The sequence below is a fragment of the Candoia aspera genome, chromosome 2, assembly GCF_035149785.1.
Source record: "Candoia aspera isolate rCanAsp1 chromosome 2, rCanAsp1.hap2, whole genome shotgun sequence".
NCBI classification, from domain to species: domain Eukaryota; kingdom Metazoa; phylum Chordata; class Lepidosauria; order Squamata; family Boidae; genus Candoia; species Candoia aspera.
The window spans coordinates 121,549,182-121,566,581 of NC_086154.1; the positions used below are offsets into that span (position 1 = coordinate 121,549,182).

At 40.9% G+C, this 17,400-nt stretch overlaps 2 protein-coding genes across 3 annotated transcripts in view; one reads left to right on the forward strand and one right to left on the reverse strand.

The window, feature by feature from the left end:
- Positions 1-17,400, reverse strand: part of ARSG (arylsulfatase G) — a 588,957-nt gene that overhangs the window by 97,276 nt on the left and 474,281 nt on the right. The window lies entirely within an intron of this gene.
- LOC134490421 (ABC-type organic anion transporter ABCA8-like) overlaps positions 3,964-17,400 on the forward strand; it is a 90,838-nt gene continuing 77,401 nt past the window's right edge. Inside the window, exons 1-8 of one of the 2 annotated variants that reach the window (XM_063293448.1) lie at positions 3,964-4,103; positions 5,584-5,785; positions 6,463-6,645; positions 9,168-9,268; positions 11,163-11,389; positions 12,469-12,607; positions 14,713-14,898; positions 15,241-15,373. In XM_063293448.1, the coding sequence (XP_063149518.1) occupies positions 3,999-4,103; positions 5,584-5,785; positions 6,463-6,645; positions 9,168-9,268; positions 11,163-11,389; positions 12,469-12,607; positions 14,713-14,898; positions 15,241-15,373 (1,276 nt within the window). In that variant the 5' untranslated portion in view covers positions 3,964-3,998. Of the gene's footprint in view, positions 4,104-5,583; positions 5,786-6,462; positions 6,646-9,167; positions 9,269-10,904; positions 10,963-11,162; positions 11,390-12,468; positions 12,608-14,712; positions 14,899-15,240; positions 15,374-17,400 lie in introns of those variants that run through there. The other variant, XM_063293449.1, reaches the window with a different exon arrangement.

Below are 17,400 nucleotides of genomic sequence, written 5' to 3' on the forward strand. Positions count from 1 at the left end.
GGGGCTGAAGGCAAAACAAGGTTTTGGCTTTAGAAAATTTTAAACATATTAAGGGCTCAGAAACGAAATATTGAATTTTGAATATTAAGACTTTGAAATTAATTTTGAACAATAAATGCATTTTTGTGGAACGAAGAACTGTTTTTGATATTGGAGCCATAACAAGACAAGCAACTTATGGCATTCAGAGATATTTTTGAGGAATTGTATTGGCACAACACAGCTATGTTGTGTTTTCTTGGGAACATTCAGTTCTCAGAAGATGTTACAGAAAAAGATATGCCCCAAACTATACCCGAGAAAAATATGAACATGAGTTTGAACAAGAATTTGTCATCAGACAAAAAACGAAAACTGGATGAGGCTTTAAAAATTAAGAAGGAACTAAAAATGACAATCCCAGAGAGCAATTCGAATAATTTCTTTTTGCTGGATTTACAACAGGGGCTGTTCAGAGTTTTGAAGAAATTCAAAACAAGGATTAAGAATCATCTGAAGGGATTAAAGAGCAAGACTGTTTTATGTAAAAAGAAGGAACACAAAGTCAGTTTATTTGACCAGGGTTAAAATGGCACGTTGCTATTTTGGGTAGTTCTTTTTGGATTTGCTGATATCTGGACTGGAAAAAGTATTATGTATTGGATTTGCTTACAGTTAATATGGTGTTTAAACCTTTTTCCCTATAGTTACTTTATGTATTCCAATCTGATAGCATTTAAATTGGCTTTGTATTTAATTGTCTTCTACTTAAAGTAAGGATTTTTTGTGAGCTTGTTTTCTTTAAAGGAGAAATTATCCTTCTTCATTGTGTTAAATTTTAGTCTTTTCTTTCTATTAAGATACTGGGACTTCTTTTGCCTTTTAAACTGAGGATTTGCTTATAGTTAAGAGTGAAGAGATAGAATGTTTACTTGAATGGGACATGTTATTTGGGTGGTTCTCTTTGGATTTGCTGACATCTGGAATGGAGAAATGTTGTTGTTGATTAGAGTTAACATGATGTTTAAGCTTTTTTTACAGTTCTTTTATGAATTCTAATCTGATAGTATGTAATTTGGCTTTGTATTTAACTGTCTTTCTACTTAAAGTTGGGGGTATTTGTGAGCTTGTTGTCTTTAAAGGAGAAATTATCCTTCTTCGTTGTGTTAAATTTTAATCTCTTGTTCACACTAGGATATTGACACCACTTTATGTCTTTTAAATGTGGATTTGTCTGCGGTTAAGAGCTGAGATGTGAAATGTTGAGTTTTATATGTATTAATTAACATGCTTATTTTAGGGCTCTGCTTGGACTTTCTGGTGATACCTGGATTGTAGAAAACGTAACTTATTGGATTTGCCTATAATTAAGAGAGGAATTATGGGATGAAGAATTTTATATCTTTTTTAATTAGGAGGAGGTGAAGAGATAGGGAAATTGTTTATACTTGTTTTGATGAGAGGGGAAGTTGCTTTTTTAGGAGGGTGTTTTTATTATTTTTTCTTCTTTGCTTTTTTTGCACCTTTTCTTTCTTCTTTTTTAGTTTGTATTATCTTTTATTATTGTAATCAAAACTTTTAATAATACTATTATTTTAAAAAGGATCTCACCAGGGCAAAGCTAAGCCATCTTGCTCAGCCCTAGGGATACTTAATTACATATGTTTATCAGGTTGCCCTTGCAAATCTACTAGCAGCAGATGTGTGTGCAGGATCTGATGCGCTCATCAAAATGACAACAGCAGTCTTGCATTGCAAGTTCCAACCCTTTCATACATAACTAGGATGTCATGATGTGACAACAACAGGGGTGGAGCAGTGTAATGCTACAATACTACTTTCAACATTTGAAGCCCCCTGTGGAGGCATCTGCCCAGTATGACGTGCTTGTACCATTGTAATTTTAATAATCTACAGGCAAACACAAAACTATTGGTTTGTCAGAAATCTAATCCTGGAAGTTATTGAGAGGGGATGTGGCTCTCACTGCAAAAACAGGATAATAAGAGGAACTCCTTAGAATAATGAGAATCCATTGGAGTTTGTGGATGGTCTGGGGATCAGTTAGATTTCTGTCTGCAGAATAACCCCCTAATGAACAGAAAAGAGTTTTTCATTATCACTGGAACAAAGTTTTATTCCCCATCAATGTGTGAGAGAATTTCAAACTACATTACCAATCAGCTAATCCATGTTCTTGAGGGCCTTGTTGATTTTAAGTTGTATTTTTCAAAAGTATTTCCAAGTTGTTGAAATAAACACAGTGTACCGGTGAGGCTGGCTCAAAACATTACAGCAAAAGACACTGCGATAGTTTCAGCAAAAGCTGGCAAATACACAAATCCAGCGGGAGTGTGTATCACAAATGTCACGTCTCTTCCTAACTGATCATTTCTATCCATTGTGACACATTAAGAGAACATAAACAGCGGAGTCAGCCTGTTGGACCAGGCTAACGCCACGCAAGAATCCTTGCCACAAGGACACTGGAAAACTGGAATGGCTCAAGAGGAAGCCCAGAAGACACTGACCCCAATTTCCCTTCAGCATCTGCTGGGTTATGCAGATGGTTCACTCTACCTCAGTGTTTCTCACACTTGGCAACTTTAAGGTGTGTGGACTTCAACTCCCTGAATTCCCCAGTTGCCACGTGTGAGAAACACTGCTCTGCCTAAGGGTAGGGCTGAACCTCCAAAGGTAATAAAGGGTCACACCCCATTTAGTAGCCTACATATCTGTTCTATATTTCAGATCTCTTTATTTAAAAAAGAAGAAGAAAGAAAGATGCATCTTTTTCAGCCAGGTACTGAAAATGTTAAAAAATTTTAAGAAGTTGTTTGACTCTCTCAAACTCTTGAACTCTGGAATATAAATTAGGTTCCTTTTCAGAGACGCAGCTGGGTGAACACTGATGAAACCTTCAAAACAAAGAAATCTGTTCAGCTGTCCTGAGGGGGGGAAATGGGAGGAGGGAAAACTCTGGAAAACAAGAACACCAAAGTGGTTGTGAAAGACTGTAGCTTTTTTGGCTGGGCTGATGAATTGAAGGAATGAAGACATGAAAAAATAGCAAGCTGTTGTAAACTTTTTTTTTTTAGCAAAAAATCACAGTCCAAATGGACATTGTTTTGATTATGTAACTGTCTTTAATTCCTTTTCTCAGTCTATCGCTCAAAGTGCTTGCTTAAGGTAAGGATTTCTGTGTTACTTTCTCCTAGCTTATTTTTAATACACGTCGTGAAAGGGGTGTGCCCCCAAAGGGTCAGACATGAGTCGGTGCTTGCACAGTGGACCTTTCACCTTTCACAGATAAAATAACTGATGCTGTATCAGCATCAGCACCGGGGTATTTTGCTTTTTGTTTGTCTGAGTATTAAAAAAATAATCCAGTTGTGCAGAATACTATTTAGATTTCAAGCATTATGCAATTTAACTCATTGAAAACTAAATTCAACTCAATCCAGTTTGCATGCTCCTTGCCTGGACTACATCTTGTTGAAGTGGATCCTGCTTCTGAGTAAGGCTGTGTCAGATTAAACTATGGTAAAAGGGAGGCGTTTACTGAAGTTTCTTAGAAGACTGTGATTTTATTTCATTGGAGTGGTCTAAGGATCATGGATACTTTGCTTTTGCATTGCTGCAATGCGAGCATGGCTCTCTACCAGGACACCTGGAAGTGCTACCAGGTGCTGTAGCTGTGGAGTAGTTGGGAATACCATGCAGAGATCTGATCATTTTGTGTTTTTTGCCCATCTATGCTACTGTATCTAGCTAAGAAAAAAGAGACATGCTCAGATACTCTGAGTCAGATAACCAAGTCAAAACCCTGCATGGCTTTGACCTATATTGATCAGTTCAGAAAATAAATAGATGCTTACAGAACATTGAAAAGGGGAACATGACAATTACCCCGTAAGCAAGGAAGGGAGTCATAATGTTCAACCTGTGCCTCCCACTACAGCTTGCTTGGTGTTAAGAGTTCTTTGTGGGCTTCTGTTCCATTTCAAGCCAGCCTTAAAATGCAGAGACAGCACATGCGGACAAGAAGTGTGTGTCAACAGACTGCCGCGCTCTTGTGGAAGAATATAATTCTGAAATGGAGGATGAGAATGGAGAGTTTTCAGGCAAGTGCCAAGCAGTAAGCGAGATGAAAAAAACCTCCCTGTGTGTTTCCTTTCTCTGTTTCTAAACCATGGAAGTTGTAATCTAGTGCCAAAATTGGAATAAGAACAGTTTGTGTTGTGTTTATGGTATGACTCAGTGAATATAATTGTTTCTGGAAGGAGGGGAAGGTACTCAAACTCTGTACTGTGGGGACCAGCCTCTGTTTCTCGGTTCTCTATGAGCAACATGTTGGCAGATGCTGGGAAAGCCTTTAGCCCAGGAGAGGTCAAAAAAGTCACACACCAAGCATTTCTATAAAAATAATTTATTTACAGAAAGCAAAACAAAAGCAAAACATATTTAAAGGACTTAGCTCCCCTTTGGAGCAAGCCTTGCTTGGCTACATTGCCAGCAGAGAAAAAAAGAGGAAGTAAGAAACAAGTCTGGGCAGGTTTCCTCCCCCCAGGCAATTTGCACAAAGCACGTGCGAGGAGACAATCAAATACAACCTCTTCACCGGCCAAAATGATTAGGTACAATAGCAGCTTAATCTGTTAGTAGGAAAACCTCAACACAACAGACCGTGCTAATGGTCCACTGCATCCTGAGAACTTTTCATGTAATCAGAAGAAGGTTCCCATTCGTCTGCAAGATGAGGGAACAGACTGAGACGGAACGGGTTCAGTTCCAGTTCAGCCGGACAACAATATTTGACCACACGCTGACATAGCAGGGATTGCCTCATACCTGGAGGGCTTCCAGGGAAGAAGAAGAGGAAGAGGAAGAGGAAGAGGAAGAGGAAGAGGAAGAGGAAGAGGAAGAAGAAGAAGAAGAAGAAGAAGAAGATCAGTTTGTACATGTGAAGCCAAGAGAGCTTAAGAAATAGGTTTAAGGAAGGACAAGAGCTTTCTTGAGTTGCTAAAATTTCTTTCTATGACGCATGCAATCAATTTAAAAGCTTTCCTTCCTTACAATATAGGGAGAATGGAATTTATTAAAGAATAGCATATCACAGTGTAAAATCCTCAGTGAAGTCTGTTTGTTTCACTAGTCTTTTCAGTCTCAAAGCTAACATTTGCACTCACTTTAGGAATGAGGCTGATTCTAAATGCAAACTTTTAAAGTTTCCTTCCATTTGCCTCCCCCCCTTTTTTTTATTTTTTTGCCACCCACCAGAGTGCTGCATTCAAGTTGCCTATGGGGTCAGGATTGAATGTGTGGATGAGGAAAGGGAGCAGAAAGGAGAGCTTCTCACCATGCGTATTTGCATGTGCTTCTGTAGGGGGTTGCATGCCAATCTACACATATATGTACTTGAGCGCATTATGGGAGAGCGTGCATCACTACAAGGTCCATCCTCCTGGGTTCTCTTTTGCTATATTTTCATTAGTGTTGATCCCCAATGATACACCTGTGATTCAACAATAGAATTGCCTTGCCACGATGATTCCAAAATACCCTAATGGGTGTTAATAACTTGGACTTATTTCATATTTCCAGGAATGGTTTTCTTCCCTGGTTCTCTTCACTGTGATACTGTTATCAACATTCCAGATATTCAATGAGGGTGTTCATGAAATACCTCATGCTCTCCTTGGGAAACCTTTGTTCAATATTACTGGAGTTAAAATTCTGTATGCTCCAGATACTAAGATGGCAAGAGAAATAATGAAGAAGATAGGAACACTCTCTCCACTAAAAGGTATCTGCTAAAATGTTTTCAAAGGCTTCAGTAGAGGCTAACTTCAACTGGCCTCATTTTGACTGCGTTCCAGTAACTATAGAAAAACTGTTGGAGGTATCCTCCAGGGCTGTTCAACCCTTAGGTAGGTCTGCTTAGGGAAAGTGAGCAATGACTCATGGCTGGCTTCATACACCATGCTTTTCTGTAGTTTGTCTAACTGTGGTATTCTTCATATAGCGAGATTAGCTGATCATATATAACCTGCTCAACAGACCCTCTTTCCAAATGTCCGTAGCACCATTTTCCTTATGCGAGGAGCCAAAGTTAAACATTTGATCTTTTGTGGCTTAGTGTGATGGGTGAGCCCAGCCAATATATGCAATGCATGAAGATGCCTCTGAGATCAAGACATCCATTGAGAGACGAATGAAGGGCCTCGGGGGGCCCTCCACTCGCACGCTTCCGCTTGCCTATCTACACCCCGTCCCCTCTTACTTAGCTTAGGTGATAACAGAGTTCAGGCTAGAAGGTGAAATATCCCTCTAGCTTCTGATCCATTATTGCCTTGGCTAGCCTTCTGATATGACTTTGGAAAGGTAGGCTGGTACAGCTAATGAAACCTCAGTGTGCAAAGACATTTCTCGTCCACTGTCCTGAATATGATCCCACTTACTAACGTGATTTCTATGCTAAAGGTATTGAGACAGAAGTGATGGAAGATGAAAAGGCCATGGAAGCAGCATATGAAAAGGCCGTGGAAGCAGCATTGGAAAAGGACTGGGATGCTGTTGGAGTTATATTTCAAGACGACATTTCATATCAACTCCGATTTCCTTTATATAAAACAATTATCCCAAACAAAGATCTCGCCAAGATAGGTAATTCAAGATGGCTGTGTGTTTAGTTCTAGATATTCATATATCTACAGGGAAGTCAGATGCAGATGTGGACACTCATCATATATTCTTATGCCACTATGTATTTGCATATATAGATAACGTGTGTCTCTGTGCGTGTGTGTTTTCCACATGCTTTACAGCATTTTATTCTTAGAAAGACGCTTCAACTTTCAGTTATAGAAGGCAATTTCTGAAAAAAATATTTGAACAATGAAATGTAATGATACAATAATGATGCATAATAGTGAGGATAAAGAAGGTACATTTCTGTATTGTGGCCAAGAAAGCTACATTCCACCAAACACTCCTTCAAATTTCCAGTTAGCATAACTCCACACACATCTGTAGCACTTGGTAACATAATTCTCCGCACTGTGTTCCAAGCAGATGTAGTGCCCGTCTCTACACCTTGTGAAGTGGATTCTTGAAGTTTAGCTCCAGGTGTAACTTGCTCATCTACTCCCCGATGCAAATTAGATCCATATCTAGCAAGAAAGTCCTTGGCCTTAGGGATGGAGGTCAATCTTTGCTGTTGAAGAATAAAACTTACACCTTCCAATCTTTCCCGTCAAAAAACCTTTTTTTTTCATATTCTCTGTTAAAAATGCATAGTCCTTTCTCTTCCTAAAATCCTGACAGGAATCTCTTTCAAAACAATTATAATCCCATTGTCAATTATTAATCTTGATTCAAAATGAATTTGCAAAACCTGACCTCTTATTTTCCTTCTAGCAAAATGTACCAAGACATCTCTTGGTTTGTTATTTACAGCTGCATATCTTGAGTTGATGCAAAACCTTTGTCTAATTCCTCCTTCATTCTATCTTCTTCCCTATCCAATAGTTTTGCCAGTGCTTGTAAAACTTTTTCTGCAATATCCTCATGTTTTATTTCTGGGATTCCCTTCAGTCTCAAACAAAAATCCATATCGTTAAGCTCTAATAGAGCAATTTTATCAAGCTCCTTTTCCCTCTCTTGCTCAGTGTTATCCACATTTTAGTTTCTAAAACATCCATTTGATCAGTTACCTGTTTCACTTCTCCAACAGTCTTTTCTAATTGGTGTTCAATCTTTTTCTCAAAGTCAGAATATTTAGTTTCCATCTTTTTCTCAAAGTCAGAATATTTAGTTTCCATCTTTTTCTCAAAGTCAGAATATTTAGTTTCCATACTTTTTTCAAAAGACTGTTCAAAAGTATTACTGATCTCCTTGATCATATTTCTCATTATTTCAATGTCATCAGACCCACAACATGGAGCCTCCTCACAGCAATCAAAAATAGCCAATACAACCAAAGCAGTAAAAGCAAAAAAAGCAGTTGAAAAATGTCAGATTAAGAAAGTAAAAGTTTTCTCTGCTAAGTATGTTGACAGGAAGTATCCAATTAGCTCATTAGAAAAAAACAAGAGTCGCTTTCCCACAGTAACCATAAAAATTCCATTCCCAAAGAAGCAGATTCATTAGGTCTCCAAGTAAAAACAGTAAAAAAAATACCACCACTTAAATCAAAAACGCTTTGTTTCTAAATAATTTATCAACAGTACTGCTTTTGGTTTCTTTGCCCAAAGTATAAAATATCAAAGCAAGTTCAAAACTTTAAGAAATTAGATTCAGAGAATGAGAAAACGACCAAGAGAAGGCTCATCTCTGTGCTGAAGAAAGCCTCTCTTAAGCCAAAAAAAAGGCAAACAAATGGGTGCATTAAGAAATGGGGTGGTCAGTTTTTGAATCCGTTTAAACAGCTCCAGCTCGGCTTGGGAAAAGATGACAGCCCCACCTCCCAGCTGATCATTCACCACTCGATTGTTAAACTCTGTTTGTGATCTTCTGGCTATGACCAGGCATCTGGAGGCCAAAGCTTTTCCTGCGTCCGTGGAACACTTCTGGGCTCCAGGGAGTCCTGCCGGAGCCCTAAAATTTCCACGCTGCCAGATCTGCTGGTGGAGATCGCAAAAAGACACTGTTCAAGCTGCCATTCCCACCGGAAGTCTGAAATTGCTCCCATCTTCTTCTTGACTTTATATAAGAGGATGTCTCGAGCTGAGTGTTGTGTAGGATGTTGGCAAGTTATACTGTCCTCCAAAATTGCGTGAGGCAATTTTGATGTGCCTCAGTACTTCACCGCTTTGCAGCCACCTCGTGGCTTCAGCCACATTTGCAAGAGGTTTCTGTGCAAGTTCCCAAAAATCTCTTGGAACTATTTCAAGGGCCAGAGGAAGTCAGCAAAGCAGGTAAAGCAAAGGAAACTCCACACAAATAAGCACACATGCACACACAGACACACACACACTTTGCTCTCAGAAGAGAGGGAGACTCACAGCTTCTCAAGCCTCTCTGGCGGGTTGCTTGGTTCAAGGCTTCAGGGAAGTGAACCATCTTCGGGGAGATTGCCACAGCCCAATGAAATTCCAGCTTTTTCCCCGTTAGTAAGGAACTGTTAATTGACAAGATTGTACATGTCATACTGTGAAAGACTGCTCCTCTTTTTCCCTTCTGTGTAGATACGTGCTTCGACTATTCCTCACATTATTGTGATAATCCGACCTACTGGACTCAAGGCTTTGTATCCCTGCAATCTAGCATCGATAGTGCGCTGATTGAAGTAAGTGGATAGGTCTTACCTTTATCTGCAAAAGCGGCACCCCACATTTTCTCAGTTTTTCTTTTAGAGACTCCTCTGTTCCTTTAATTTTGTTTCCAGACTTACATATTTTGTTGCCTTGTGCTGTTGTTTGTCCTACTGGTTCTCAGAGCAGATTATGCCCTGAGGCTACGGTCACTGCCTCTGGATCTCCCAGGGCTGTAGAATGGATCTTGCTTTAACCCACCCAGAGCCTAGCCAAGTGCTGGGCAGAGAAAGGATGTAGGTACACATTAAATGAACCAGAGAGCCTGCTTGGCAGGGTGGTTAAGGCATCCGGCTGGAAACCAGGAGACTGTGAGTTCAAGCCCAGCTTTAGGCACAAAGCCAGCTGGGTGACCTTGGGCCGGACTCAAAAGTGCCTAAATAAATGGATGAACGAATACATCTTTTTTTCCTTCTGCACGGGCAGAGGCAGAACTCCAACCCTCGTGGTGAGATCCAGCTTCAGCATTTTTCCTTCTAGCTATTGTGAGAACAGACTTTTCTGATAGCAGAATATATGAAAAGACCATATGAAGAGAGACAGAAGAGATGGGGCTCAAAGGTCGGGCATGCTGGGAGAGGTTTACATCTGAGGCATCTTTCCTAGCCCTGTATGACCAACCCTGCCCTCCGTTTACACCTCCAGGCCCTTCCTTTTGGTTAGGGTATTGTTCAGTTGCTCTACCACAGGGTTTCTCAACCAGGGGTCCATGGAAGCCTAGGGTTCTACAAGAGGTCACTAGGGGTGCCCTGGGAGATCACAATTTATTTAAATAATATTCCAAATTTAAGCAATTTTGCATTAAAGAGGTAAGTTTCATTCTTTATTTTTAGTTTAAGAACACTGCTAATGCATATACACAGGACTCCACATGAAAGAAATGTAATAACTTTGTAACTTGTGGCCTATATTTGAGCCTGAATGTGCAGGGGTTCCCCGAGGCCTGAAAAAATATTTCAAGGATTCCTCCAGGGCCAAAAGGTTAAAAAAGGCTGCCATTTAGATACATATAAGCTAGTTAATCATATCTTATAATATTAAAAGGGAAGGAAAAAGAGAGGGAAGCCTGAGCAATTACATTATAAACAAACGAACAAACAAAAAACCCAACAAATTGACTGAAGTACTTCAAAGTCTTCTTTCTTGCTCCTTTGTCACACACAGGGGGAAAAAGCTGAATTCAAATATTGGCAAACTCTTGTAGAAAATATATTGCAGAGCAGACTTATCCTTCCACACGTACACCCTCTGTGGCAGCGCCAGTGCAGTGGAACAGCCTCCTGGCTGAGACCGGGCTAGGCCTCTCCTTGCTGATGTTTCAGAAGCTTTTAAAGACCGAGTTCTTCCAGAAAGCCTTCTCCTGAGTTATCATGCCGTCTTGATTTTCTATTTTTATTGCTTATAGCTTTGTGTTTGGGTAGTATGCTTTTACTGCTTATGGTTGTTGTACTGTGGATGTTTTGATGGGTTCTTATCATCTGGAATGCAGCAGTGCGGCAGGATAGAAATGTGAAAAGAAATAAAGAAATAAAATAGGTATTCGGCTATTTTCTGCTCGACTGCCATCATCTCATCCATTTCACATGGGAAACATTTTTGGTTTTAATTCAGATATTGGAAAACTCTAAAAAGACAATACATTGCTGAAAATCTGTAGCCAGAAAACAAGGTGAGTAGCCATATTTTAAAATCTAGAGCAGAGGCAGATCAGTTTAGAGATATATACCAGTGACATATAACATAAGGCACTAAGATAACGTTCTGTAATATAGATAAGTGATGAGGACCATAATGCTTTTCCCAGCATCTCGAATCACCTATGGAAGAAGTTATCAGTCATTTCAAAAATGTTTTTGTCTTTACTTTTAGTGGATCACCAACCACTCTGTTTGGGAAGAAATGACTTCTATTAAGGGCATCCGAATGAGATCACCTTCTGTTACAATAGGAAGTGAATTAGGAAATGGAGTGTTCCTTTGGGTTTTATCACTGTGTTTTGCTCCATTTATGTACTTCTTGGCACTAGCGGTCTCAAGAGAGAAACGGAATTTGAAGGAGGTGATGAAGACTATGGGACTACAGGATGCGGCATTCTGGTGAGTTTGCTCTCCTTTTCTCAGCTGGACCCAGAGCTGCTTATGAGAATGAAAGGGGATGAATCCATACCAGCCAGGACACTCAGCACAGAATTTAACCAAGCTCTGGTCAGGGAACTGCTGCTGAAAACAGTAGCTCCACACTGGATTCTCTCCCCTTTGGACCTCTAGACACTTATGTGAGTGGGGGCATCGCTCAGGTCCTTGTTTCCTCTCCGTATAAGTGGCTGCTCGGGCCAGCTGTCCTGAAACTTAGTTAAATATAACGAAATGTTCTCTCATTTGCAATTTTAAAAAATACTTTGTAAATTACCCAACTACAAGTCTTTAAATGTAAAGCCATCATAAATACCAAATAATAAGACCCATGGATGAAGCAAAGCTACCACCATTAGCACCCATAGATTTAAGAAAAAAAGAGCAGAGCCTTCTTAAAGGCCAGCAACTTGAGCTTGAGGATAACTTGAGCTTATCCATTTATTATGAATTGGGGCCTCCCACAGCTGGCCCTGAAATCGATGGCCCTGAAACTTTTTTCCAAATTCCTTTTTGTTAACAAAAGAGGTTTTAAAGAAGAGCCAGTAAGTCCTTGCTCTGAGTAGCAAAAGGAACACACCCCTAAATTCTTTGACTACATCTGACATTGTTTTACCAAGACCCAGCAATCTGGGAAGAGCTGAGGGAGACATCTGCATGACCTTAGTTTGGAAGAGTCATCCTTGGGTTCTTGGAGTTGGGCAGCCAATAAATTTAAATGAAATAATAACTATGTTATTTTATTATTCGATTGCTCCTAGAACTGCTGTACTGTAGATAAGGGGTCATGGAAAGGCTATATAAAGCCTGCCACTCTTCTACATACTGGGCTCCTGTTCCTAACAAGACATGCCTGGCAGACTCCTTCTATGATAAGAGCATCAGTTTTACCGAACAAGGGAACCCTTTCCTGTAATCCGTGTTTTTATCCTGTAGGCGTGGACCACAATATTGAGCTAAACTGGAGAAACAGTTTAGGGGAGCTGGAGAAAAATCAGATAACAAATGTATCAAGAAGGTTAACAATATCTTTCTCTTTGTAGGCTCTCCTGGGGTTTGCTGTATACTATGTACATCTCAGTTCTGTCCAGTGTGCTGACATTTTCTCTGAAAGCTATGTATTTTCACCTCAGCAGCAATTCTACCTTATTTCTCCTGTTTTTCCTTTATGGCATATCATCGGTAAGTCTTGGGCCTTCCTTTTCTCAGTTAAAGTGATATATTTGATGCAACATTCAGAATATATGTTTCTGCTCTGCTGGAGGACAGTTTCTGGACCAGGATGAGAAGCAACTTTTTAACATTATATTAAAACATTTATTTCTCAAGTTTTTTCTTCAGTTCTCTCTTTTCAATAAAACATCCAAACATAGGAATAGTTTGAAGGATCCTGGAGACACCAGTACAAAGAAAGCACCCCTAGACTGGCTCAAAATAGACAGATTATTTCCTTTAGGGAAATTTTAGGGAAACATTTTAGGGAAAAGTTCTTTTGTTTGAAGATGAGAGATAGGAAAAAGTATATCCCTATATTCACTGACATTTGTTTGATCAGCCAACTGTGCCTTTCCAGTCAATATTGAAAGTTTGGCTACTTGTCATTTGTTTCGTGATAAATTCCAGATTGAACTACTATTACATGCTTTATAGGCAACTATTCAACAATTTCAGCTCATCCCAAATGTTGCAGTCTGCTAACTGGCTTGGGCTGGTTATTGACAGCCTGTAACTTCCTTGCTTTTGAAAGAGGTACCCTGAGTATCACTTGACTGAATATTCAAGATATTGTGTGGATGTACCTGTAAAAATGTACTTATGGTTAATGCTGAAAGATAGAATATGAAGGTGAAAAAGGGGGGAAAGGGAGATAGACTGGTGGAAGAATATTGGCAGATTTCAAAACGTTGAATGGGTCAGAGAAAGCACAGCAGGTGGAGAAGACGGAAGAACTGGTTGAATTGCAAAAAGGAGAAAAACAAATGTGGGGAAAATGTGGGTGAATGTGGAAGATGAAGAAAGGTGGAAGTCAATAGCTGAGAGAGGAAGGAGGAATACAGAGATGGCAGTGCCGGGAGAATAGTGAAGGGGCAATGGAATAGAGAGGGTACATATGAGTTGGGAGAACTGGAGGTCCCTGTTCAAGATGGAGATGGCATTTTTGGTGGTGGAGGAGTGCTGGGGGAGTGAAGCAACACTCTCCCCTCCCCTCCCCTCCCACTCCTCTACAGCAATGAAGGGGGACACCATCTTAAGCACAGTCACCTTAGAACAAGAGCAGTGAAGGAAGAAGAAGGCCATTTGGCACTGGGAGACAGCAGAACCAGGACAGGGCCACTGAGAGCTTCTGCTTGTGGACACCTTGTTTGCTGTAATGGCCACGAATGGAATACAGAGCAGGTCTGTGGTGCTCTCTGAAGACTCTCCTGCAAATAGTCTTGGGGTAGATCCTTGGGGAGGATCCCCTCATAGGGGGACAGAGGTCTTCTCCAACTTGTGGTAGCCAGGGGTAGGGGTGGGGAAAAGGGCTCTCTCTCTCTCTGAACTAAAGGTTTGAGGGGGAACATTCTTATGCAGTTGTCTGGAGTAGGAGAAGGCCCCAAAGAGAATAAAGTCCAGTAGCAGTGGTTATAGGCTAGAAAGTTGATCCACCAGTACTGAGTGGCAGAGCAGGGAGGCTGAATGGATACTTACTCAAAATTCTCGAGCATGGTGACATTAGGAGTCTGCCACCTACTTCGAAGTGAGAGGGCAAAAGTGGGGTCTCTGTAGTGATGGGCACAGAAAAGTATCATAGGAGGTCTTAGATAGGTCCTTACAGAGGTTGTGGAAGAGGCAATTTGGTGCCAGGTTCCATTTGTGGCCCCACAGCCTTTTCATGTGGTCTGGACGCCAGAGCATTTAGAGCTAAATGCTGGACTCAATTCTCTCTCTTGCTGATTTTCTGCCTCCCTCAAGCCTCTTCATCTTGAACATTTACAGTTTGGACCATATGTTACTACAGCGACTGGACTCCATCTCCTCTTGTTTAGAGACATAGTAACCTTTCGGGAAACATGGCCATGGGAAGGCATTATGCCCTGTCTTCCTATTAATTCAGTTCAGTTTGAACCCTGGCCTGGAGGTATCCGCTGCAACAGTTGATGGTTTTAACGTGGGGCTCAACAGTTACATACGCAACGTGAAAACGTGTACAGGGCAGATCCACTGAATACTTCACTCGTTCTATTGTATCGTGCATATTTGTAGAGAAAGTATTTCCTATTAACTGGCAATTCCTTCTTTCGCAGATATGTCTCTGTTTCATGTTGAGCTCTCTCTTAAAGAAACCCAGAGTCACTAGCTTGGTTATCTTCATTTCCATTTTTTGTTTTGGAGCCCTCAGCCTTACTACAGCAACTGGGATGATGCCTCCAAGTTTGGAATTGATCTTGTGCATCTTCTGCCCATTTGCTTTTGATGCTGGGCTGTCAAAGGTAGAGTGCCACGCTGTATTTTACTTCAAAATTCTACCTTCCTAACCATGATGGGCCTCACAGGAAACACATTTGACACTTCCTCTGATGAATCCAGGAGGCATAGGCATTTCTCTTCCAAAGTTATTCTGATGAGGGGCATACAGAAAACTGGACATGGACACAACATGGCATTGCTTTCCATTCCTTCCTTCACACTGCTGAGATCCATGCTTTCATTTCAAGGGGGTTCGCGTCTGATCAATAGTTTAACTTACTAAACAGCTAGCTGTATTTCTGTTCTTTATTCTTTCCTGTCAGGGTTTGACCTGCAACAACGTGGACTTTGTTCTTTTCATGCAGGTTCTCTATTTTCAGAAATATGGAAGAACCTTCGATTTGTCTGTCTTAATGTTCGAACCATATGGTTATTTCCTGCTTCTTGACAGCGTTTTATATATGCTGCTGGCTTTCTATTTTGACAAGGTTGTGCCTGGTAAGAACATTACTGTGAATATATTATAGTTTGAAAACTGCATTTCTGCAAGCTGCATTTCGTTACCTCAGATGCATCATTTTGGTACTGAGTATGAGCTGTAACTGGTGTGAAAAATGACACTTTGGGGAAAAAGAACAAAGTTGAGACAGCAAGATCATATCTTTCTTTAGATTAAGTTGCCTGAAATTCATCTGAAGCTCCTGAATACGACTGTATTGTCCAAAAATCATGCATACATGCCTTCAGGTCATTGGAGTCCATTTTAAAGTAACTAGTGTTATGCAAAGCACAGAAATGGCGTAAGATAGAGTAAGCAAATGAAATTACAGGTGGATGACAAGAGAGAAGAGAAACTGTCCTTTTGTTCTCTAAAAGTCTGACATTTTGTGGAGCTCATCAGTTCCATTGGCTTCCTATTTTTGTGTTTAGTTCCCATTTTATGTATTTATTTATGTATTTATTCAATTTATATAGCCACTCATCTCAGACCAGTGACTCTGGGCAGCTAACAAAATAAAAACAGTTAAACAATTAAAACAGTACAAAAAAATTAAATACAAATAGCAGCCAAGAGATATTAAAATCTGTTGGTGTCAGCACAACCAGGAAATGGGGGCCTTCACACACTTGGGACCCAGGCCCAGGCACATAGCCAGGTCTTCAAGGCCAGTAGGGTCAGGGCCATCCTAATCTCAGGAGGGAGGATATTCCAGAGGGCAGGTGCTATGGCAGAAAAGGCGCACCTCCTGGCCCCCTCCAGCCGACATTCCATGGATGATGGGACCCAGAGCATGCCCATCCTGCCAGACCAGACTGGACAGGTAGAAACAACTGGGAAAAGACCATCCCGCCAGTAACCCGGTCCCAAGCCATGAAGGGCTATAAAGGTGACAACCAACACCTTGAATTGCACCCGAAAACACACTGGCAACCAACACAGCACCTGAAGCAGCGGTGTTACATATGCCAAATAGCTGACACTATTTACAACCCATGCAGCTGCATTCTGTACCAGCTGAAGTTTCCAAATGCTCTTTAAGGGCAGCTCCATGTAGAGCGCATCGCAGTAGTCCAGACAGGAGGACATGAGGGCATGAGTGACAGTGAGTAGAGCCTCCCAGTCTAGGAATGTGTGCAACTGGCACACAACCTGAAGATGGGCAAACGCCCTCTTAGCCACGACTGCCACCTGCTCTTCCAGCAGGAGCCGTGAGCCCAGGAGGACCCTCAGATTGTGCACCAGGTCTCTCTGGGGCAGTGCCACCCAATCCAGGACCGCAGTTGGAAAAATCTTGGTCCTGGAAGGCCCAAGTGCCCAAAGCCACTCAATCTTGCTTGGGCTGAGCCGAAGCCCATTACGCCCCTACAGCCTCCAGGCACTGAGACAGGACATTTTCCCTGTATGGACAAACAATCCCAATGTACTGCTTTCATGCAGATCATTAACTTTGCATTCAGTCCACAGATGTTCAGCGCCTGTTCATTCTTGGCCTTTTAGTTTCTTTTTTACCATTCACACTTCTTAAGGAACACATTTGCACTGCATAAAAGTGGCTTTTATGTTTCTCCTGATATATCCAACTCTCCCTTCCATCTAACAAAATTGGCAGAAACCGTCTTTTATACCTAGCTGTTTCTGCTTCCTTTGACAAACATCTTCACAACACAACTCATTCCACCTTATACTTTTCTACCAGCATTTGCATGTCTTAAACATTTTCCATCCATGTTCCTATTTTTAGCAAACATTCTACCAAGGTACACAAATTTACCCACTTATACCGGTTTCCTGCTATTTATGTGTAACTTGCAATAGTTCATTCCATTTTCCCTGTGAAACACAACTGCCTTGCTCTTAGATACCATAATTTTCACACGGTGTTTCTTCATAACATTTGCTGCAAATATTGGGGTTCTCAGCCAACAATATGGCATCATCAGCACAAAAGTCCACATACATCACATCCCAACCAACACAATTAACATCACTGATCACCACAGTATGGCATCATCATTACAATAAT